This window comes from Cicer arietinum, chromosome 4 (genome assembly GCF_000331145.2).
Source record: "Cicer arietinum cultivar CDC Frontier isolate Library 1 chromosome 4, Cicar.CDCFrontier_v2.0, whole genome shotgun sequence".
Classification (NCBI taxonomy): Eukaryota; Viridiplantae; Streptophyta; class Magnoliopsida; order Fabales; family Fabaceae; genus Cicer; species Cicer arietinum.
In genome coordinates this window covers 49,223,769-49,250,391 of record NC_021163.2, presented here as the reverse complement: position 1 = coordinate 49,250,391, position 26,623 = coordinate 49,223,769, and the positions used below count along the sequence as shown (strand labels likewise).

The 26,623-nt window shown below is 28.7% G+C and overlaps 3 protein-coding genes across 3 annotated transcripts in view; 1 reads left to right on the top strand and 2 right to left on the bottom strand.

Annotated features, from left to right (window-relative positions):
* LOC101497945 (transcription factor MYB14-like) overlaps positions 1-26,623 on the bottom strand; it is a 41,821-nt gene that overhangs the window by 12,265 nt on the left and 2,933 nt on the right. The gene's annotated exons all lie outside the window — the stretch shown is intronic.
* LOC101498271 (malate dehydrogenase, cytoplasmic-like) lies at positions 9,945-14,073 on the top strand. Its single transcript, NM_001279132.1, is given in 7 exon segments — positions 9,945-10,053; positions 10,656-10,814; positions 11,092-11,267; positions 11,844-12,121; positions 12,535-12,670; positions 12,755-12,866; positions 13,661-14,073. Coding segments are annotated over 7 exon segments (999 nt in total). The 5' UTR covers positions 9,945-10,010; the 3' UTR covers positions 13,756-14,073.
* LOC101501808 (uncharacterized) lies at positions 21,923-23,676 on the bottom strand. Its single transcript, XM_004497795.4, has one exon. The coding sequence runs from the start codon at positions 23,516-23,518 to the stop codon at positions 21,938-21,940; it is 1,581 nt and encodes a 526-aa protein (XP_004497852.1). The 5' UTR covers positions 23,519-23,676; the 3' UTR covers positions 21,923-21,937.

Genomic DNA, 26,623 nt, shown 5'->3' with positions numbered 1-26,623 from the left:
CCAAAATCAATCAATCTCCACTAGTTAAAAGAAGTTTTAGTCTCTAGATTTTACATCTATATCATCAGCACTTGGCAAGGAACAAACTTAGATGATAAAATTCAAAGAAACTACTCGAATCAAAAAGAGAGAAGATCACGAATTAGAAGGACCAAATAGATATGAATCTTCTCCAGCTTGACTGTCAAGAACGAAAAACATTCTTGACAACAATCTAATCATTCTCCAGAATGTTAACATTAATCTCCAGTATACTATCATCATTCTCCAGCATGTTACACATCAATCTCCAGAATGATAACATCAATCTGCAGAAAGTTCTCATCCGTCTCAAAAATGATCAAATCAGTCTCCAGAATGATCAGACCAGTCTCCAGAATGATCATCAGTCTCCAGAATTTTCACCATCATTCTCCAGCAAATTGTCATCATTCTCCAAACTATTTTGGTATAATCAAATCTCCAAATCGAAGTAATATCATGAACAAATTATCTAAGGTATAAAGAATCATTAAATACAAAATAAATATGATCAAGAACGAAGAAAAACGTTCAGTCAAAAAAATTTCATAAAGTGTTCAAAGGTTGGAATTTGTTTATTCATATAAATTGGTCTTTGGTCAAAATTGACAGAGCACTACCTACAGCTCTTTTGATCATTATTAAATGCTCTAAAACACCTATAAAAGGAAGGCCAAGCTCAAGGAAAAATCAGAGCTTCAAGTACTAAGAAAATTCAATACTCATTTCAATTGTACTTGAATTTCTCTCATTCACATACATTCAATAAGTTCTCATTTTTCCCATTTGATTCTTAGAATCATTCTTGTGTACTTTTCTGTTAAATAATCAAATCTCAAACAAGTGTTGAGCCTTCTCAAATTCTAACGAAACAATCTCATCAGTATTGTAAAACTCGAACTATAAGAGTTTAGTATAGTTTGGTTACATTGTAAGAAATCCTATCAAGGTTGATAGGTGACCAGATTGAACTCTTTCATGGGTGGAAATGTTTTAACTTGTAACATATCAAGGTTGATATGAGATAGGTGCTGTAAAACCAAGAATGTTCTTTGTTTTGAACACTTAATGAAAAATCTCACAGTTGTGAGGACTGGACCTAACCCGAGTTGGGTGAATCAGGATATATCCTTGTGTGGTATCTCTTCCCTTATCTATTTACTTTTAGTTTGATTGATTATCAAGTTAAATACATAAACTGAATTACTTATTTTTAACTAACCAATAACATTCTCAGTTTTCTGGTTAAAACCAAGAACGTTCTTCGTTTTCTGTTTTCACAACCAAGATCAATCTTGAGTTATTTTCTTAAGCTTTTAACATGAATTTTTAAAGGGGTGAATTTATAATTCAAATTCCTCTTTCTTGTAAATTAACATTACTACTTCAGTTGGTATCAGAGCTCGATCTGTAAAGTTGAACACCTAACAAGTGTTAGAGAAAAAGATCTAGAAGAAAAATGTCAAAAGATATGTACATTGCTAAAGGAAGGTCATCATACAGACCACCTTACTTTGATGGCACATATTACTATTTCTAGAAAAAGGAAAATGCACTTGTTTCTGAAATCTCAAGATATAGGAATATGGCGCATCATTACAGAATGAGATTTCATACCAAGAATCGACCAAAATCATTCAACCTCTGCTGAAAAGAAAGAAGTAGAAGAAAAATCTAAGGTACTTCTAAACTCAAAAGCTCATTTATTTTTATCTTGTGCTTTAAGTAGGGAAGAAAGCGAAATAGTTGATGAATGGAAAACTGCTAAAGAAGTATGAGACACACTACAAACTCATCACGAAGGAACAAGCCATGTGTAAGAAACAAGGATTAATATAGGCATAAGAAAGTTTTAACTCTTTGAAATGAATGAAGGAGAAACCATTGATGAGATGTACTCAAGATTCACAACCATTGTAAATGAAATCCGCTCCTTAGGAAAAGCATACTCAGTACAAGATAGAGTCAGAAAGATCATGAGATGTCTTCCAATAATATGGAGACCAATGGTGACATTCATAAGCCAGGCCAAGAACCTTGATGCACTCAGACTGGAGGAACTGATTGGAACATTACGAGCACATGTAGTGCTGCTACAAGAAGACATACCAATCAAAAAGGACAAAGCAATAGCTTTGAAAACATATCAAGAAAGTCCAAATGAGGATTCAGAAGAAATCAAACAAAAAGATGTTGTTGAAGAAATAGTTTGTCTTACAAAAAAGATATAGAGAATGTTGAGAAAAAAGGGATCATATCAAAAAGGGATTTTCAAATCAAAAGGAAAACTTCAAAACAGAAGTAGACAAAATCCAAATCACATGTTTTGGATGCAATAAACAAGGACATTATAAAACTGAATGTCCCTTGAACAAAAGAGCACCAGAGAAGTTCCCTTTCAAGAAAAAATCCATGATGGTGACCTGGGATGATTATGATGACTTAGAAATAGAGGAACCTGAAGAAGCAACTTATGCTTAATGGCAGATACTTAAGACAATGAGGTAATAAATTATGAACCATGTCTTTTATGTGAACAAATTGAAAAAGATTTTGATAGCTTACTTAATGATTCAAATCTGCTTGTTAAAAAATGTAGCTCTTTAAAGGATAAAGTTTTAAAAGATAAAAAGGAAAAAGAGAAAGCTCAGGTTATGATTGATGAAATAAAAAAAAAAAAACATCATTCATAACATGTAGGAATCTCATTTTAAGGAAAATAATGAATCTGAAAATCAAGAACGTTTTTCAACGAAAAGGGAGAATGTTCTCCTTAAAACTGAAAATAAACTTCTTAAACCTACTTAAACCTTTCAAAACATCATGGGATCTCAAGTGAGAATATTTGATAAAGCTGGTTTTGGTTTTGATAAAACTCAAAAAATGAAAATATATGAAAACTTTTTTGTTTCGCTAAGAAAAGAGGATAAATGCAAAACCAAATACTCATATTGTAAGAAACTTGGACATCTAGAATTTGCTTGATACTTTAAGAAAAGAGATGAAAAGATTAAAAGCAAAAGGTTTTTTAAAAGGGAAGATCGATCTGCAAATAAAGTTGAACCAATTTTGAAAAATCTGTAGAAAGGAGAATGTTCTCCAGGTTGTTCTCAAAATGGAGAATGTTTTGGAACAAAAGCAGAACTTTCTCCAGAAAGTCTGAAAAAAGGAGAACGATCTGGAACTTCTTCAAAATCAAGATTAAAACCCCTTAAAACCCATATTTTGAAATCAATTCCAAGATCAACAATAAAATGCTCATACTGTCTCAAAATTGGTCATCAAGAATCAACTTGCTATTTTAAAAAGATATCAAGTTTTAAAAAATCTTCTAAAAGAAGATATACTAACCATCAAGGATCCAAACAAATATGGGTACCAAAGTCATTAATAACTTATGATGTAGAAGCACCATCCAACAATCAAGAAAGACATTGATACATGGATAAGGCATGCTCAATACACAAGAATTGAAAAGTATGACGCCTCCTCTCATTACAAAAATTTGGAGTATCTATAACCTTTAGAAACATTAAAGCAAAGGAGATGAATAAGAAGAATATTCTGGACAGCAGCAACATAATGTTTCCCAAGAAATCGAGATTGATAAACAATCTTCGTTTCATTCTCCTCATAAAAATTGAAGAATGATAAGTGATCACCATCAACATCAAATCAATGGTGAAGAATAGTTACAATGTTATATTTGGTACCAAAGTTGCTACTACTGGAGTCTTGCTGAAAGTCATCCATCAGATCAAAGGAATAATAATAGGTATGAATGGTGGTCCTTTAGAAGAAGCACATATTCACATTATACTCTTGTATAATTCAAGTGCTTTTTTGGATCTTATCAAGGTATATCCTGATTACTTATTAATTCTTTCAAGGAACTCAAATAATTTTCTACAGATTCTCCTTTTTATATCCTTAAAAACATTTTTTTATGTTAACAATTATGTTTGATCGTTTCAAAAAATTAGTTTTGAAAAATATAAACTTTATTATCATAAGAATGTTTTGTAAAGAGAAAAATTATATTTGACATGTTGTCAAATTCATCTTATTTTTGCTTCCCTATATGCGCTCACTCTCTCTAGTTTTAAAAATGAAAAGTTGATCTATTTTGTACTGTTAAGCATGATCTTGTTCACATTCATCTTATCTTACTTGTGTTTTGGAATTTTGGATGATATCAATTTCAAAATATTAAGGGGGAATTTTTTAGAAAATGTTATTTTTCTTAAAATTGGAGTCTACTCATTGTTTTTTATGTGTAGTATACATTTGCTTTGTATTCCCCAACCTTTTTCTGTTTACAAAGAGAGGTAATTATTTTAGATTTTATGTTGGTTCAAAAATCTGAAGCATATTCTGAGGTGGAGCTTTTAAGCTCTCTATGATTAAAATTAGAATATAAATTAACATGTTTGTCATCATTAAAAAGGGGGAGATTGTTGAGACAAAATGGCAATTTAATATTTTGATAACAAACAAAAAGTTAATTAAGAATGTTAATTATGATTCTTAAATGTTATATTAATTTAAGTTGTGCTTTTGAGTGTATTAATTTAAAGATATGATTTAAACAAAGCAAAGAAATCAACATAAAAGGCAAGAAACTGAATAGATAAGAGTGGAGAATATTCTTAACAAAATCTGGAAAACGAAGAATGTTCTCCAGTTTCAAGAATGATCATCACAACTCCAAAATCAATAAATCTCCACTAGTTAAAAGAAGTTTTAGCCTCTGGATTTTACATCTATATCATCAACACTTGACAAATAACAAACTAAGATGATCAGATTCAAAGAAACTACTCGAATCACAAAGAGAGAAGATCACAAATTAGCAAGAACAAATAGATCTGAACCTTCTCCAGCTTGACTGTCAAGAGCGAAGAACATTCTTGACAACATTCTAATCATTCTCCAACATGTTAAACGTCAATCTCCAGAATGATAACATCAATCTGCAGAAAGTTCTCATCAGTCTCTAGAATGATCATCAATCTCCAAAATGATCAGATCAGTCTCCAGAATGATCAGATCAGTCTCTAGAATGATTATACCAGTATCTAGAATGATCAGACCAGTCTCTAGAATTTTAAACATCATTCTCCAGCAGATTGTCATCATTCTCCAAACTGTTTTGGCAGAATCAAATCTCTAGATCGAAGCAATAACATCAACAAATGTATATGAGGTATAAAGGATCATTAAACACAAAAGAAATCTGATCAAGAACGAATAAAAACGCTCAATCAAAACTGACAGAGCATTACCAACAACTCTTTATTAAATGCTCTAAAACACCTATAAAAGGAAGGCGAAACTCAAGGAAAAATCAAAGCTTCAAGTACTAAGAAAATTCATTACTCATTTCAATCATACTTGAATTTCTCTCACTCACATACATTGAATCAGTTCTGATTTTCCCATTCGATTCTTAGAATCATTCTCGTGTATTTTTATGTCAAAGAATCATAATTCAAACAAGTGTTGAGCCATCTCAAATTCTAACACAACAATCTCATTAGTATTGTAAAACTCGAACTATAATAGTTTAGTATAGTTTTGATAAATTGTAAGAAATCCTATCAAGGTTTATAAGTGACCTGATTGAACTCCTTTCTGGGTGGAAAGGTTTTAACTTTGAAAGATATCAAGGTTGATCTGAGCTAGGTGTTGTAAAACCAAGAAAGTTCTTTGTGTTGAACACTTAGTAGAAAATCTCACAGTTGTGAGGACTGGACGTAGCCCGAGTTGAGTGAATTAAGATATATCCTTGTGTGGTATCTCTTCCCTTATCTATTTACTTTCAGTTTGATTGATTATCAAATTAAATACATAAACTGAATTACTGATTTTTAACTAACCAAGAACATTCTCCGTTTTTTGGCTAAAACCAAGACCGTTCTCCGTTTTCTGTTTTCACTACCAAGATCAATCTTGAAATATTTTCTTAAGCTTTTAACATGAATTTTTAAAATGATTAATTTACAATTCAAACCCCCCTTTCTTATAAATTGACATTGCTATTTCACTCTCAAGTGTATTCAATGATTGAATAATGGAATATTCTTCTAAGATTAGAAGGGATTGAATATTGCTATTAAGTTAATAATGAATCATGATAGACCGTCGTGTGAGTCTCTCTATACTCTTATCTCATTGTTGCTTTTTAATATTTAATCTAGTACATAACTAACAGGTAGAAATCACTTGAACATTGTCAACAAATTTTCTAACAAATCTTTTAAACAATTTAAAAGTCGATCACAACATCATTCAAAAGACTTTTAGAAATAAGTTTTTCAAAAAGAGTTCAACCAAAATATCTACTTGTGATTTATGTAAATTAATTATTTGATATTGCAAACTTTTTTACTTCCACATGATTGTGAAACATGTGCCCTTTTGTCTTAATTGAATATGAGATATAATTGTGTCATCATCATTTATGTTTTATTAGTAGTTTTTGGATCTTAGAGTAGTTGTTCAATAACTCATTGTCTCGATATTTTTTTTTCTTTCTTTTTTTGATTCAAGAAAGTTTAAATGTGTTGGATTTTGGAGGTTCATCAAAGTCACGACAAACCATAAAGCTTAAAAACACTGACATAAATACTTACAAATCACTCATAAAAGAGATTTTAACATCGATATTAAAAATTAAACCCATAACCTTGTGAGGCGTGTCTAAATATTTCATACTAGTATTTGTGTCACGTGACTACATTTTTTGAAATCTCACTTCATCGAGAGGTCAAAAACATAAATTCCTACTGTATAAGAAGAGAGACTATTTTATACATTACTCTTGTTCTTCACGTGTTTCATTATTATCTCAAATAATGGATTTATAATTATCTAAATAGAGATAATATTTAATGTAACATCCCAATTTGTTTAAAGCACTATATAGTGTTGGTTGTCTGAGTTATGCTCTATGTTAGCCACACGAAGTTATTTTAATCTATTAAGTGTAACTTATCCAAGTTTGTTGTTTTGGAATACAAATTAATTGATTAAGGGTTCGAGTTCGTTTGATAAATTATTATATTCTATCTTAATTTAGTGTTTGATAAAATAACATAATTTGATAAGTTAATTTAGAAGTCTATCTTATCATGTCTCTATAATTGAAATTTATATCCTGAATATGAGTTGGATTAGAAACCAACATAATATAATAAGAACAATAATTTACTCATTATAGTTATAAAATACAATTTAAAATATATAAACAATTTATAAAATATAATATAAAATATAAATCTAATCAAATATAAATATAAATATAAAAGTAATTAGTAGAATTTGATATTAAACTTAAAATTGAAATATTAATAATTAATTTAAAAAATATTTATGATTTTATCACAAAGGTAGTTTTGTCTTTTTATATAATTTAATAAATTAGTATTCAAAATTATGAAAATATGAAAATTAATTGAAAAATTAAAATAAATATAATTTGTTTAGAAGGGTATTTTTGACATTTATATATAATATATATCATATCTTTATTTATATTCTAACAAAAAAAAAAATAGAATTATTTTTTTTCTCAGTGTTAAAAAAAATTTGTTTATCTAGTAGTGTTAATGAACAGTTTTAAAATTAAAATTATTTTTTTATACATTTAATTTTTTGTTAATTTATAATATTTAAAATATAATAAGTTAATTTAAAAAAAATTAAGATGTAATTGTTTACAATAGTGATTTTGTTATTTAAATAAAATATATATTATATCCTATTATAATGAGATGTGTATTAAATACATTACAAAATAAAATGTTGTTATCGTGTTGGTTGTTGAGTATTATGTGTATCAAATACATGATATGAATCATGTGATAATGTTTATTTTAGGCTAAATTACATTCGTGGTCCTTTAACTTAATTTCAAGTAACGTTTTAGTCCCTTATCTTTTTTTTTTTCTCCCGATTTAGTCCTTTATTCCTAATAATATCAAATAAAGTATGAAAATATGAGTTTATTTGAAGATTTACGTTACGAATTTGATGAAATTTGTATTATATTGAAGAATATAATTAATTTTATGAGTTTTGATTGAATTTTTTTTGAATTTTTGTTTAAAAAAGGATAACGTTGTTGAAATTTTAAAACATGAAATATCAAATTGTCATTTAAAATTAAAATAAAGGACTAAGTCGGAAAAAAAAAAGATAAAAAGACTAAAACGTTACCTGAAATTACGTTAAGGGACCACAAATGTAATTTAGCCTTTATTTTATTAGTATTATTGCATATCGTTATCCAACTTTATATCCGATAATGTCTCTATCTTATTTTGCACACCTAACGGACTTGTGTTAGTATATAATTGATTAACTCATGTCCAAAAAATATAATCGGTTAATAGTTGATCTTCCTTTGATTAAAATTATTTTTTTGACAGATTCATTCTTTTATAAGTGACCTTAAAACATGAAATACTTTAAATTACCTTCCTTATTTTTATTTTGAAACCTATCTCTTTCTTGAAAGATTTTATTCCCCTTTTGGACATCTTCCTTGTAAATTGATCCAAGTCTTAAACCTAAATTTATTTTCCTCTGTATATATGCCATTTCCCAATTACTAAACATTTATTTTTTCCTTAAAATATATTCATAACTAATACTACTAATTCTCTAATTGATATTATTAATTTATTTTGTAACTTCAAAGTTGCCGGTGATTAATAATACTATTTTTTACCTTAAATCAATAACAACTATAAGAAAATTTAAGAACATTTATACATAAAAATAGACACATTAAATATATTATCTATTTCTTTAGTATAATATTATATATTTTTCTCAATATATGAGAAAATAATAATAATGCATGCTATTAAACTAAATTGCATCATGCATGTTACTTATCGATAAACTACCTAAATAATAACTACCTCAGTCTATTATTACAAGTATTTGTCATTTTTACATAGGGACGAAATCACTTAACACAGTAATGTCAAAGTTTTTTTAGACACTAAAATTTCATCAATTACATTTGTTTATTTCAAAAATTTAAAATAATTGTTAAAATATTATCATATACAAATGATAGAAATTGATCAGACGATTATGTATTTTTATTTTTTAATTTTATCAGTTTGTGTATATAAAGTAAATTTAATAAAGATTGTCCAAAAAGACAATTTAAAATAAAGTATTATATTTTTTAAGGTAATTAATTTTATCTTTAATATAAATTAAATAATAATTTTTTTACTCGATAAAATTGAATAATATAAGTTATGTACCGTTTTTGTTACAAAATATATAAGTTATATATTAGATGTTAAATATTATATAATTTAAATATCCAAAAAGTACTATCAGTTATAATATTTCAAAAAATGAGAACAAGTTATTATTTATTTTTATATATTATTAGACATTATAGCGATTAATAAAATAATTAATGACTTGAGAAGTTGAAGTGATAAAGAGATTATAAATTTAATTTCTTCTAATAAAATTCACAACTACTTAATAATATTGACTACTTCTATAAATAAAATACTATTAGGCACTATATATATTATTTAAACTTCCACAAATATTTGATGACTTAAAAATGAGAAAAGTTATATAGTTTAGATTTTAATTTATATGTTTTAATAATATAAAATGTTTTACAGTTGATATAAATTATGTCTTATATCATGTCAGTAATTTTATAAATAATTATAACAAAATTAAACATTATTAACTATTTAACATTTTTTCTTTCTTGTAATGTAAACTGCCTTAAACGGAATTTAAAAAAAAAAAAAAAACTTTGGCTTAAACGCAATGAAGGAGTGTCGTTTAACATCGTCATAGCGTGGCAACACCATCTCCACATCAATAAATTAACTAGTCCACACACACAACACACAACACAACCTCACTCTCACAAAAACACTCTTCTTCATTTCCATTTCAATATTCTCTTTTCGATTCATTTCATTTCTTAAGAAATGGCCAAAGATCCAGTTCGTGTTCTCGTCACTGGTGCTGCAGGTATATTCCTTTCATCCCTGTAATCTCTCACCTACACTCTTGACTCTACTGTTTCATTTGCTTTGTTTTCATCGTCAATGCTTTGATCTTACTGTTTTTGTTTTTTTTTTACGCGAGATCTATGATCTTACTATGTTTTTCTGATGATTTTAAATAATTGGTCTGTTTCAAAATGCTAAATTTGTTTTGTTTGGATCTTGATCTGCTAATGGGTTCAGATCCGATCCTTTGATGAGTGATGAATGATGATCGAGGATGATGTTTTGTGCTTGTTTATATGATGTTAATATTTGATCGAACCGGATTGAACCATAATAAAACCAGTTGAACAGATTGAACTGCGTTTCCGACTGATTATTTTTTTATTTTTTATTTTTTACTTTTTAACACTTTTTTAATTATAATTTATTTAAATATCTTGCATTGGTTGAACTGATTGAACCATGACTCTAATGTGTCACTGGTTTAATCTTCGATCCGTTTTTAAAACGTTGGTGTATGCTACTTCCCGTGAATTTGTGATGTAGCCGCAGCATGTGAATGTATAAGAAATTTTCATGTCAAAATTTTGGTGTACTGATTGAATGTTCTGTGAATTGCAGGGCAGATTGGATATGCTCTTGTCCCAATGATTGCTAGGGGAGTGATGTTGGGTCCTGATCAACCTGTGATCCTTCACATGCTTGATATTCCACCAGCAGCTGAGTCGTTGAATGGTGTTAAAATGGAGTTGGTGGATGCTGCTTTTCCTCTTCTTAAAGGTTTGAATAACTTACCCTCCTCGTTACATGTTTAATAAACACAATGGGTTGAAATTAGGCTTGATATGGATTTGTTTAAGTTGCTTGTATCACTATGTAACACCAACACAACACAACACGACACCGACTAATGTGGTTACGTGCAATCCCTATCATGTTCTAAATTTTATTACCAATGGTTGTGTCAGTGTTGTGTTTGTTGTTTTTGTTCCGTGTCTCATAGCTTGTAAGAATGATGAATAAGAATTTGAATTCGTGTGGAATTATTTTGTTTCAGGTGTTGTTGCTACAACCGATGTGGTTGAGGCATGCACCGGCGTCAATATTGCAGTGATGGTTGGTGGATTCCCGAGAAAGGAAGGTATGGAGAGGAAGGATGTGATGTCTAAGAATGTCTCTATTTACAAGTCACAGGCTTCTGCCCTTGAACAGCATGCTGCTGCCAACTGCAAGGTAATCTTTTCCATAATGAACTCAGACTCAACTTGGTCATATCGCCAGGTCAATGGCTAACCAATATGTTGAAACTCTTATTTATAACAATCATATTTAAATTCATACCATAATTCAATAGACATTTACAAACTTGTTTTTAACGTTTTCATTCTTAAACAAGACATCTTTTATATTGCTTAGTCATTCTATGAGGACAAATAATCATTCTTAATGTATGTTTGGTACCACTTTTGAAGGAGTCATAATTGATTTCTAGAGGTGTAAAATTAGTTTGCCTTCCATAGTCACTAACTTGAAGTTGCAATTTGAAGCTCTTGCCTTCAAAGATCAATTTTTTATTTCAACTCACTTTTTCATTAATTTATCCGAACATAAATCAATTTACCTTCAAGTCACTTTTTACTAGAATCAATTTTACTAAATCAATTAATTCAAAATCAATTTTTGTCACTGAAGATTTCATCGCCATAAATCTAACTTTATTCGTGAGATGAGTACCTTTTTATTTAATAACATGCATTTTAGTCGTATGTATTTTTTGGAGTATTTATATAGATTTACGAAATCTTGCAGGTTCTGGTTGTTGCTAACCCAGCAAATACCAATGCATTGATCTTGAAGGAATTTGCTCCATCTATTCCAGAGAAAAACATTTCTTGTTTGACTAGATTGGATCACAATAGGGCGTTGGGCCAAATTTCTGAAAGATTGAGTGTTCAAGTTTCTGAAATAAAGAATGTCATAATCTGGGGTAATCATTCATCAACTCAGTATCCCGATGTCACCCATGCAACTGTTAAAACTCCAGCTGGGGAGAAGCCTGTCCGTGAACTTGTTTCTGATGATGCCTGGTATATCTCAAATGCTTTAGCTTATAGTTAATCACAAATGCTTTAACTCATAGTTAGCAAATCGAGCTTCAAATTGTGAATCGTGTCACCTGTTTTCCATGAACTGAATCTTATTATGAATTGTACGATATATTACCGATAAAAAGTGACATGACAAAATTATAAGCTGATATATCATATACGAACCTCCAAATAATTCAAGATTCAGGTCATAAAACAAATGACAAAGAAAAGTGACCGGCTACACTAAGTTTTGGTAGTGATTCATTAGAGTGAATCGAGATTCATCATTGTGATTTGATATTCAAAACAAGATTCATAACTAAAATAGGTACACTAAAGATTCATAATTAAGTTTTGTTTTCAAATAAATTGTGTATATTAATCAATGTTGTAACCTTTTTGTTATACAGGTTGAATGGGGAATTCATAACAACTGTTCAACAACGTGGTGCTGCAATTATCAAGGCTAGAAAGTTGTCAAGTGCACTATCTGCTGCTAGTGCTGCTTGTGACCACATTCGCGATTGGGTTCTTGGAACTCCTGAGGTTGGCTAGATTTTGTTTGGTCCTTAAATTATGATTATGTATGTATTTTGAGATTTGCTGATCTATTTTCTGTTGCAATATTAGGGCACCTTTGTTTCAATGGGAGTGTATTCTGACGGTTCATACAATGTACCCGCTGGACTGATCTATTCATTCCCTGTTACCTGTGCCGGTGGGGAATGGAAAATTGTTCAAGGTAAGTTTCGATCACTTTATGGCATATTGAATCTTAAAAACGTGAACTGTTTCCCTTCATAAATTTTTGTGCTTTGCTTATCAATGCATGTTTGGTTTCAAGTTTGGAGAGTTCAAAATGAATTTTGAATGTGTAAAATTGATTTTGGCATATTTGGATTGATTTTATCTTGAAGCTAGGATTTGTAGCTTTTGAGTCAAAATGTGATTTTACATTGAAATTTATTGTTAAAACTTTTACTAGAACATGTCTAAACATAAATCACTTGTTAACTAAAATCAATTTTACAAAAGTGTCATAACTTTGAACACTGTTGTAGGTGTTAATACATCGCCATGCTTAAGTTGTTAGTTTTTGTTTAATCCTTGTTGTGTCAACAAAAGTGCCACTCAAATCCAACTTAGTGCATGTTTGAATTCATTTTTGGAAGAGCCATGTGATTTTGAAGACTTAAAATTGATGGGGGTTTGTGGTTAGAATTGACCTCTAGAATTGATTTTAATTTAAAGCTAAACTTTTAAACTCAAATTTATTGTTGTAATTCACTTTCACTTGAACTTATTCAAACCTAAACTTTTTTTACTTTAAATTAACTTTTAACTAAAATCAATTTTCACCGTCATAACACTAAATATACGTAATTGTACAATTCTTGTACTCCTTGGAACTAAAGAAAAATTATATCATAATTAGTTTTACCAAGCTTATCCAAGCACAACTTACATAAATATATAGAATTTTATATTAGATGAATGCATTTTTTATCTAACATAATATCTCTAATTTTCACCCAGGACTTTCGATCGATGAGTTCTCAAGGAAGAAGTTGGATTTGACAGCAGAAGAGCTTTCCGAGGAAAAGAATCTGGCTTACTCTTGCCTCTCTTAGACTGTTTTTTTTTGTCTATAGAAGTAGCTTCAATTTTGAATAATGCTCCTTCTAGATACACATGAGTTATCAGAATCTCTTCCTTTGGAATTACTTGTATTGCAAGTCTAGTTCTTTTTGTTGTAATGGATTTTAGTCAGGGTGGTGATACTAAGAATTTTGATGTTTGTTGAGACTGCACAAGCGTGCAGTCAAACACATATATCTTTTCCTTGTGGTTGAGTACTATGCAAATTGTATTGCAAAATAAAGCCATCATGAATTGTTTATTATGAAGTTAGAGAACTTATTAGAAAGGCAGAAGTTCAAATTTTCATAGTTCATTATTATTATTTAGAAGTGATGTGATCACTGAATACATAATTGGCGTTGCGATATTAAAATTTGATTTTAAATGAATTGAAAAGTGAGTTGGAATGTAAAATTTTATTTTAAATGAATTGAAAAGTTAGTTGGAATGTAAAGTAGATTACGTAAAAGCAATAATATGTCAAAATTAAATTTATATCTTGATAATCACGAAGAATCAATTTTGATTGCTATAAACGAGCAACAAAAACATAGGTTCAGTATTTTTGATTTCTTTTCTACTAGGAGCATCACATGCACTATTGCAAAACATTGTTTGTTTGGCTATTTTTGATTGAAAGCATTGGATTCTATAACTTATTAAAACATAACCTCAAATTTTAATTTGTTACAATTCATCTTTCAAATTCTATTTGTTATAATTTATGTTCATCTATGTTACATACTCTAATGTTTGTCAATCTAAAAAAATTCTGATGTTGTACTTTTCAAAACATACGATTTTTTTCATTTTTTATTTTCATTCTATTTTGTTTCATTAATATGTGTACTGCAAATTTTTTAATTGTCCATTCAAAAATAATTATTATTTATGTTATACAATTTCAACTCCAATTTAACACTAAATGATCGATCAATATACTTAAAAGCTTTGATTACTCATCAAACATTTTATTTCAACTACACATACAAAAAATAACAAACCATTCAATATCTTCAAAACATTACATTACAAGTTCAACTATATACATACATAGAGATTTATTTACTATATCTGGTTCAAGTAATGATAAAGACATTCTGAAAAGCAATAAACTCACATCTATTTGTGTGACACATCCTCAATTCACCGATACTTCAATAATATTATTTTTTTGTTGTTAATTCTTGTTAAATATCATATATAACTATTATTATATTAGAGGTGAGTTTTCCCTATGATGTTGAATGTATCTCATAATATTTTATTTATCTTTTTATAATTAAAAAAAATACAAATCATAATAGAAAAAAAAAAAGAATAATATTAAATATTTGAAAATAAATAACTTCTAACAATTTGAGTAACTTTTAACTATTTCACAATTCACTCAACATTTTATGTCTTAAACATCAACAAACTCTTCTTACCTATAAGTTTTTGTAATCTACTCTTAAAGTTTCTTCTGTGTCAAATAATTATTTGAAAATTCCATTTTACACTCTAATTGAATATGTTCTCCATTCAAAATACATTAACTATATAATTTGGTTACATTTTGTATTGAATTTTCATTTGGCTTGACAATTTTGTGTAACTAACAATTTTATTATATAAAAAATATTATTACTATTTAAGGTATTTGAACCTTAAGAAATTTCTACTTTGCTTTGCAGTGTTCCTTCCATATATATATCACCTATATTTGCACACATGAAAAATGGTTTCAATATTTAGAATACCATTATAAACATAACTATATAATTTGGTTACATTTTGTATTAAATTTTCATTTGACTTGATAATTTTGTGTAACTCACAATTTAATTATATATAAAACATTATTACTATTTAAGGTTTTTGAACCTTCAGAAATTTCTATTTTGTTTTGTAGTGCTTCTTCCATATATATCACTTATATTTGCACACATGAAGAATTGTTCGAATAATTTGAATATTATTATAAATATTTTTTTTAACAAACTACCACTCATAAATGAATGCTATAATAAACCACAACCACACAATACCATTTAGTGCATGCTTAAATTGATAGAATTACTATGAACATATAAAATTGAAAATGTCAAAAAGTACATAAATTTATAAAATATAATATTTTAAAACTAACATAAATCATAAAAAATGAAAAACATATTATACTTAAATGTACAACTTTAATAATAAAAAATCTATAACTATTTAACAAATATGTTATTGAAAGAAAAACTTCAATAGACCCAAAAAACTTGAAAAAACCAATTTCACATGTAAAAAAATATTAAAGACAAGGATTGCATCTCTAAAGTTGTAAAATTTTATGAATAGTCTCACATTTTTATATACTTTGCATGAATTGTATTAGTCAATAATATTTGACCTTTTCGTTTGTATTAAAACAAACCTAAATATAGTTATTAAAAAATATATTTATCTTTTAATACAAAACACTTGAATATATTCAACTTTAAAATAAAAATTACATTATTTTTAATTTATATATAATTATTATTTTATACTTACTAATATATTAAACTCTACCGTACAACTAGAGCTGTCAATTTGACAGACCCCTAAAATTTAAAAGGCCCTCCACACTAAAGTTCCCTAAAATTTTGTGGGCTTAGTGGGCATATAGGCCCACTTTTTTTAAAAAAAGTATCGATCTTTTTTTGAGAAATAAAATTTTTCGATTTTTTCATCGATAAAAAATTTTTGATTTTTTTTCTATAAAAAATTTTCGAGTTTTTTCTATAAAATTTTCCGATCATTTTTTGATAAAAAATGATTTACAATCTTTTTTGAGAATTTTTTATTTATTTTTCTCACAAATTTTTTTAAGAAAACAAATATTTGTTAATTTTTTCGAATAAAATAAATTTCAAAAAATTTTCAAGAAAAAAATCTCAAAATTAACAAAATATTGCGGGCCTACAAGCTCCTAGAGCCCCTTCCCTTAGGCCCCATGAAATAATGGGCCTAAATTTAAAAAAAATTATTTTGATAGAAGTCTAATATTAAAAAAAATTATTTCCACATGTAAGAAATATTAGGTTTTTTTTACCCTTGTAATGTTTATGGAGCAGTTTTTCAACCAAACATTTCTAAAATGCCACACCACTTTTTTGAACGTGTACTTTCAAATAATATAATTTATCTGGAAGTGTACTTCTCACATACTTCATGTTTACTTATTTTATTCATTTTTAATTGTCACAATTGTAGGAATATTTTGTTTCTATTTAATTATTGTTCCTGTGAAATGAGATAAATGATTAATATTATAGGAAAAATATAAATAATAATATTCAAAATAGTAAATTTTATTAGTTGTTTTTATATGTATAAAAAGCAAAAAAAAAAAAAAAATTGAAAAGGAAGAGAGATAGTTCCATCCTTTTGAAATTGATTTTTGGCACACCTATAATTAATTGTTTTGGCAATAACTCGTGGTCCAAATAAGTGCACGTGTAGAAGTTTGAAAAAATGAACTTTTATTTAATATTGGCTTTTACTTTTTCGCTCTTCTCACATGCTCCACCCACATTACATAAACCATCTTTATGGAAATTGATTTTCGTGATGCTTATAAATAAGTATTTGTTTTTTATAAAAATATTTAGGCAAGTTGGATCACGGGGTTTATCAAAGATATTTACAGATTATCCACAAAAGAGATCTCATATTAGTAACACAATTCAAATCTATATTTTTTGTTGTTGTAAATTTGAGTTGAATTTTTATCAATTAACTAGATCAACAATTATAAATAATTCTTTTGATATTAACTTGTTTATGACTCTGTTTAGCAAGACAAAGCAACAAGCTTATAACTTATATTTTATAAATTATAAGATCTATTTGATATCATAAATTTATGAACTTATATGTTATAACGTTTTTTCGATAAACTGTTTCAACAAGATTATGAGTTTGTAATTTATAGTTTATTATTTTTTCTTCCAATTACTCTTATTATTGTATTTAAAACCCTTTGTTTACCATTTATAATTAAGTATTTATAATTTAAAATAAATAAATTAAATTTTTTAAAATAATTTATTTATAGACGATTTATATAATTTAAAATTTGAAATAATATTTAAAAATTATTTATTTATAAATAATTTATATAACAATTTAAAATAATTTTAACAAATACTATTTTGAAGTAGATAATTTAAATAATTTATTAATTATAATTTAAAATAAATAAATAACTAAGTAAATAAAAAATATATCAGATTAATAAATAAATAATTTATTCTTGTAATTTTAAATTATTTATTGATAATTAATTTTTAAAGTAAATATTTCATTTATTTTCATTTAAAATAAATAAAATATCTAAATAAATATAAAAAATATCAGTTTAATAAATTTTAAATTACTATTTTTAAAATATATTAAAAATTAATTAATAAAATTTATTTTTAATTAATTTTTTATATTATTTTATATTTTTAAATTAATTGAACCGTTAATTTATTAAATACTTGAATTAACTTAACAACTTTCAACTAAAAATTATCATATCAATTATTAGATAAATTGCAACTATTAGCTAATTTTTACGGAGTGCATTGTCGCCTTATAAGATAAACATGAGATGAAATATCAGTTAGATTTAGTATGTAGATATTGTTTTGTCATTTCTACGTATTTTATTTATTTATTTGTGACCAAATGTATGAAAATCAGAAGAGAAACAACCAATTTTTTTTTTATTAGGATTTAATATTTTTTAAGGGGTGTTGCAACAAAATTTGAGTTTAAAAATTAGACTAAAAAGAGTTGAGGAACTTAAAAATCTACTACTACCAAAATTTAAATATTATTTCAAAATTTAAATTTAACTAGATGTTAATTTCTGCATTACGTGATAAAATTTAATATATTAATAAGTATAAAATAACAATAATATGTAATTTAAAAGTATTATAATTTTTGTTTTAAAGTAGAATAAAATGTAAAATATTATCGACTAATACAATCTATGCAAAGTATATTGAAATATGAAATCATTCATAAAATTTTGCAACTTTAGAAATGCAATGCTTGTCTTTAATATTTTTAAAAATTTAATTGGTTTTTTCAAGTTTTTTGATTTCATTGAAGTTGGTTTTATTGAAGTGTTCCTTCCAATAATATATTCGTTAAATAGTTCAATATTTCTTTATTGATAAATTTGTTCATTTAACTATAATATGTTCTTAATTTTATATGATTTATATTAGTTTTGAAACATTAGATTTAATAAATTTATGTACTTTATGATATTTTTAATTTTATATGTTTATCGTAATTAAGTCAAACTCACTGTTAATCAAAACACGCACTAGATGATATAGTGTGCTTTGCAGTTTATTATAACATTTATTAATCAGTGATAGTTTATTAAAAATGATGTTTATAATAGTATTCAAAATATTGAAATAATTATTCACGTTTGAAATATAGATGATATATATGGAGGGAATACTACAAAGTAAAATAGAAATTTCTTAATGTTCAAAAACCTTAAATAGTAATAATATTTTTTATATAATAAAAATATTAGTTACACAAAATTGTCATGCCAAATGAAAAATTCAAAATGGAATGTAATGAAATGCTATAGTTATAGTATTTTGGATGGAGAACAATTTTAGTTAGAATGTGAAATAAAATTTTCAAATAATTATTCGACACGGTAAAAAATCTTCAAGAGTGAGTTACAAAAAAATTATAAGCAAGAAGAGTTTGCAATGTTTAAGACATAAAAAGTTTTTAGTGAATAGTAAAATGATTAAAAGTTAGTGAAATTGTTAGAAATTGTTTATTTCCAAATATTTAATATTATTCATCTTTTTGTTATTTCAATTATGATTGTGTCTTTTTAATTGTAAAAAGAAAAAAAAAATACTATAAGAGACACATTCAACGAAAAACTTCACCTCTAATGCAATAATAATTATACATGATCTTTAAAAATAATTGACAACAGAGTAACAATATTATTGAAATATATGTGAATTGAGAATGTATCACAGAAATGAAGGTTGTTTGATTGCATTTTATAATGTCTTTATCATTGCTTGAACCAATTGCAAGATGGTGGTTGAAAAATAGTGGACGGATCTTTATGTGTGTATGCAGTTGAAATTGTATTGCGATACTTTGAAGATATTGAATGGTTTATGCTTTCTTTATATGAGTTATTGAAATTAAAGGTTTGAAGAGTAATCAAAGCCGTTAAGTGTATTGATGAGTAATTGAGTGACAAAGTACAACTGAAATTACATAATATATAAAATAATTATATTTGGATAAATAAGTGAAAAAATTTATGTTATATATTGATGAAACAAAATAGAATAAATACAGAAGATAGAAAAAATATTATCTTTTGAAAGCACATAAGATTTTTTGTGTAATCACAAATATTAAAGTACGTGGGATAAATAAAAATGAATTGTGGCTAATAAAATTTGGAATTATTAAAGTAGGTGGGATAAATAAAAATGAATTGTGGCTAATAAAATTTGGAATTCCGTTGTAATTATGGATCAAATCAAAATCCAATATCCAACTTTTGGGATGCAATTAGGCAAGGAAACTCGCTTTTTCCAATTATTTGGGTCCACCTTGTCTCAATCAATTGTAACTTGGCTTGCCATAATTTACTGTTCAAGGCTACCAAATAATTCATGTCATGCTAATCTATAGTTTTAAATTTTTTGCTTGACCAATTTATCTCTTAAGGTAGATGGACAATTGGATCAGAAACTTCATATGGTCTAGTAGCATTGAAACTAAGAAGCTTGATACTCTATCTTGGCAAAAAGTTTGCTCTCACATATTGATTGTAGTACTCTTAGAATCATATTATTCATTAACAAGAAACTTGTTGTTGGCTATATAAAATCTTCCATCTGGTATGGATTAAAAATTATGTTGATTACCATTAATAAACATAGCTCTTGGAAGATTGGTTATGGCAATACTATCTAGTTTTGGTATGACAAGTGGCTCACTGCTAAAATTAGTGATAACTTTAATCTTGATGCTCCTATTCTTCTTTTGCTCAAAGCTAAAGTTTTTTATTTCATTAAAAATGTTGCTTAGTTCCTACCTGATATTATGCAGACAAGCATGTTGCTATCTACTTTGATATTAGGAGAATGATAATTTCTATTAGCCCCTCTCTTGACACTCAAGTTTGGGATATCTTTAAATCTTGTACCATTGAGTTTAAAGATGCATATCTTCATAAAGCTTTGGTTTTTAATAGAGTTGCTTGGGGTAAAACATTTGGTCTCATTCTATCCTCTTGCCAAGTCCCTACTTGTCTGGAAGCTTATTCACAATGTTGTCCCAACTGATGAGAACCTTATGTGGAAAGCATTTTGAATCATATGACCATCTTTTCTTCCATTGTAGTTTTGCAGGACAACTATGGAGCTGGATGGCTGGTGAATTGCAAGTGCATAGTTCCTTTCATTCAATCAATAATATCCTCAAGATTTGTTCTCTTCACAGGACAACTATAGGCACTTACATGGGTGTTTTCTCTGAATCCTTAGTTAGCAAATGCTTGAGGCATAATTAGGTGTTATGCATGCTATTGAAATTGCCAAAGCCATTATTGGACTAATCTTTGGTTTGAATATTCCTCAAAGTTAACTGTTAGAGCTTTCAGCAACTGTTTTATTGTTCCTTGAAGTATTCATAATACCGTTTTCATTAACTTAATTTCGTTGATTTTGTCTTGTTTCTTCATTTGTTATGCATTGTAATTGTTTACTTGCTCTATTTTTTTTTTCCCTTCATCATGCTTTTATCCTTTTGAATTTTTCTAATAAGGTTTTTAAAGAGACAGACCGTTGTTGTCGTATTTTTTTTGTATGTTTGGGTTTTACAATTGAATAAATTAGACAATAAGTTGAACAAAGATAGTTAGGTAAAAAAAAAACATCAGTATTTTTTTTTTAATTCTTCACATATATTTTGAGTAATGATATTTGTGTTAACAAAGAAAAGAGGAAGAAAGAGGAAGAAGAGAAACAAGCACTCTAGGGTTTCATAACATATAATGAACCAAAACCAAAGTTAATAGGGTTACAATGAGTATATATATAAAAGAATAGAATTGTCTAAAATACCCTTACTACTAATATATAATAATATTATCTAACATGATTCCAGTTCATCCTCCGCACTGCCATCTCCATCAGATTCTTCATCGCCGTCTTTTCCATCAAGGTCGTTTTCATCTAATGGACCAAGCATGTCTGGAGAGTTTTTAAATATATCTGTCAACTCGTCAACGCCTTCATCAGAAATGACATTTCCGTTAATGTTCAGAAGTTTAAAATCAGCCTTCTGCACCACTGTGAGAGCCAATTGTTGAGCCCCGGCTCTGCTTATTTCGTTGCTACTTAGATCGATTTCCTTTAACTGGGCAAGGCTTTCTAAAGCCTTACTTAACTGGATTGCACCTTCATCCTTGAGTTCATTCTCAGAGAGGTTCAACTTGGCAAGAAACTGTTTTGAAGCTATGCAGTCTGCTATAGCAGGAGCAGCATTGACCGTAATTTCATTTCCACTCATCTCGAGAACTTCAAGGTGAGGAGCTGATTCCTTAAGAGCATTAGCTATAGCAATTGCTCCTTCATCTTCCAAGTTCAGGTAGCTCAGGTATATCTCTCTTAACTCTGCATGCTTTGCAAGAGCTTTGCTCAGAGAAATCCCACCCTCTACGCTTAACATGTTGTCTCGCAAATCAAGCTTCCTCAAATGGGTGCAATTCCCTAAAGCGTCAGATAAGGCAACTCCACCTTCATCGCCTATCCTTGTGGAGGAACAACGAAAATCCTCCAAGGAAGGTGAACGCTTCACAACCTCGGCTATAGCAAGTGCTCCTTCATCTCCGGTCATATTATTATGAAAATGAAGAACCTTAAGCTTCTCCGTGGAAGGAATCAACTCACCAACAGCTTGAGCAGCTTCTTCTGAGATTCCGTCATTCATAAGATAAAGCTCCTCTAAGCAGGCTTGTGATTTCAAGAGAGCTCCAAATGCTCTAACACCTTTCTCACCTAAAGCATTGTCAGAGAGATTTAAATACTTCAAGACACTTCCCTCTAGAGCAGATGAGAATATCCTCATGACATCAAGTGCTTCTTCTTCTGGTCTTCCAGCAATAAAATCCGATAGGTCTACTTCTTTCAACTGGTCCTTGAGGGAAGTAAGAATCGGCCGGGCAACTTTAGCTGCTCCTAATCCAAAACTTCTGTTGCTGAAGCATATTTTAGTGAAAGAATTTCCTGGCTCCTTTAATGGACTCAAAAGTTCGTGAGCCTCTTCTACTTCAACGAAAGCCCTTTGGCCTTTAGAAATATCAAAAACAGTTTCACGAGGGACAGCAGTATCATCAGACATCACCACTTCTTTGTCACTGTTTTTACTAAGTCCTCTTTTAAGCACTTCTAGCAGGAGCATACTACATTCTTTGGCATAAAGCTGAACCGCGGAACCTCCATCACCATCTGGCTCTTTCTCATAATGTAGATTTGCTGTGGCAAAAGCCGCGTCCTCAATTCTTTTTGCATTTTTTTCAGCCTCTTCCCTGTCCAGAGTTCCATACTTATGCGTGAAAATAGATTTCGTAGTAAGATTGTTGGTCACCTTCTCCACAAGTGTCTGTCTAGTGTTCTGACTAGGAGGCCATAATTTGATTGAAAATGCTCTTTGCTGCGAATTCAGATCCATAGCAATCAAACCGGTTATGTTGATCTGAGAATTGGTGGTTTGGTGAAGTGCAGTCTGAAGCAGGTGGCACAATGTTGAATTTAAATTGAATGATGGGTGAGGGGGTGGTAGAGTGTGAAGAGTGATTAGTGATAGAGTGTGGAGGGAAAACCTTAATAACAAAAAGAGGATTGAATTGAAATTGACATAGAAAATAGAAATGTGCTTATTTTTGAAATGATTGACCTTCTAGGAAGGGTTGGATACTTGGATGAGGCTGAAAATTTGATCTTCTGCGTTGTCGCTCTGTCTGTTGCTTCTTTTGTTTGATTGCTAATCTCTCTAGTGATTTGCTTTGTTGCTTCTCTCTTTGTTTAATTTGGTTTGGTGTAGTTTAGTTTGGTTTGATTTAGTTTGGTTTGATATGATTTAGTTTTGTTTGGTTTTATTTGGTTTGGTTTGTTTGGATTTGGTTTCATGGTGCTACTTCTTTGGTTGTTCCTATCTGTTGATTTTGATATGGTTGTTGCTCCTTTTTTTATCGCTCCTTTTTCGGTTTGATTTTTTGTTGGCTTGGTTCTTCTCTTTGATTGTTGCTTCTTCTTTGGTGACATCTCTCTTGTCCCCCCGGTTGTCCAACCACCTCCTGCGATTGTTGATCCTCCTCGTTACCCCTCTCGTCATCATCTTCAGCATAGAATCATTACTCTATCTTTTGTCTCTTCTTCTTTAAAGATTGCTGATTTGTTCACAAAGATGTATTCCATTAAACGTTTTCGTTTTTTAGTTGACAAACTCTCGATACTCCATGTTAATGCATCGTGAGTTTGAGGGGAGATGTTAGATAATATTATTATATATTAGTAGTAAGGGTATTTTAGACATTTCTATTTTCCTGTATATATACTCATTGTAACCCTATTAACTTTTTTATTGCGCACTGAACAGTACCGCACGATGAACAGTGCTACGACTGATCTACTGAAAATAAACAAAAAGCTACAAAGAAGGGGTAAACCAGAATTGGGACACGGTTTACCGAAAAAATCTCATTGAATATTGGAATGTTAGAAAAGAGAAACTATAATTATATTCCCTAATTGTTGGGAACTCGACAGCAGAATAGAGGCGGGATCGTTCAAGGAGGATCGAAATAGGCTCTGATACTATGTTAACAAAGAAAAGAGGAAGAAAGAGGAAGAAGAGAAACAACCACTCTAGGGTTTCATAACATATAATGAACCAAAACCAAAGTTAATAGGGTTACAATGAGTATATATATAAAAGAATAGAATTGTCTAAAATGTAAGTCATGAGCTTCCCTGATCATGTTTTTGATTTAATTTCCAAACATACAGTGCATATGAAATATTTGATTGATCTAATGATTTTGAATTGAGAAACATTTCAGGCAAACAAGCAGACACCATACACTTGGAACAAAAGCTTGCAACTCAAGGAATCAACCAAAGTTGGAGGATATGCTTGAGAAAGATGCAAATTTGTGTAGTGTAATTAGGTGTCATAGTAGTTAGTTTAGTAGACTAATCACTATGTTCTCATACTTAAGTCTTTGCCAATGAATATAAATCAATCAACTAATAAGTCAATTGATGAATCAATTGGGCAATCGATTGTCTGACTCAGAACCAGAGTTTTCACTACATAAATCGATTGGGCAATCGATTAGTTAAAGGATTTTAGTGAAACCTGAGTTCTGGGATTAATCCAATCAATTGGACAATCGATTAGGACATCAATTGAACAATCGATTTTGCAAATCACAGAAACAACCATTTATTGAATCAATCGATTGACAAATCGATTGTGACAAAGTTTTTAAATCAGGAATAAGTTTTGTGATCCAACAAATCGATTGGGACATCAATTGAATTAGATTTCTTAAACTACAAGTTTGTGGTGATTATGAAGTCGACTGAGCAATCGATTGTTTTGATCTCGTTGTTTGAACAAAACACCTATAATCGATTACTCAATCGATTCTGATACAATCATAGTATCAGTTCTGATTTATGTATTAAAAGAATCGATTGGGAAATCGATTCATGCTTATATGTTCAAGATTCAAGAAAAACAAGACATGCGAAAGTCGATTGGGCAATCGATTTAGCTAGCTTTAAAACATTATAAAATCGATTAAGCAATCGATTGTCCTGATGTTTTTCTGAATATATATAAGCAGATTCAATCACTTTTAAAAATAACTTTTGGAAAACTTTTTGATAATTTTTGAATAACTTTGATAAACACTCTGAGAGAAAAGTTTTTACAACACACAAAATATTCAGTGGCTAAATACCTTTGTGTGTGATCCTATTGTGATTGAGTCAAAGTTCTTGATACTCTTTAATTCTTTGAGAAAGACAATTTTCTGTAATTGAAGGTTTAGAAATCCAGTAAGGAAACTGGTAGCTATCTTTGTTGGTGTGAGATCATCAAGAAGAAGTTTCACCTGGATCTTGTGAGAGTTAGGCGATTAACTCCAAGGATTAGGTGGTTTAGAAATAGAAGTGAGTGAGTTAGATAGATAGGCTTGGAGTGAGCTGGACAATCTGTAAAACACGTTCTCAATTCATTCTATTGGAAATGATGAAATCTTGTTGGATTTCAGGACTGGATATAGGCTATCAAACTGATAGCTGAACCAGTATAAATTTTGGTGCACTTGTTTCTTATCCCTACTCTTTATATTGATATTACATAAATGCGTATTCTTGAATGTTTGAATTAATGAATTTCTGTATTGATTAACATTCTGAATTAAGCATTGTTTCTGTTCTCATATATTGATAATATTTGCAACTGTGTGAATCTTGCTCCTGAATATATTCCGCTACCGATCTTTGATAACTTGTTTAAAATTCTCATATTTTGAACTAACAGATGCCATTATTCCTAACATAAAATACCCTTACTACTACTATATAATAATATTATCTAACAATTTGAACATATTTTTAAACACAAATACAAGTGACCTTCTATACAATCTCTCTCTTCGTTTAATTTCCTTTTTTTTTTTTTTTTTTTTTTTCCTTTTTCCCTTTTTTTTTCTTTTTTTTTCCTTTTTTTTTTTTCTCTTTTTTTTCCTTTTTTTTTTTTTTT

What these genes read in the sequence shown, in the direction of transcription:
- LOC101501808 (XM_004497795.4), bottom strand. Translation starts at nt 23,518, where the DNA reads ATGGATCTGAATTCGCAGCAAAGAGCATTTTCAATCAAATTATGGCCT.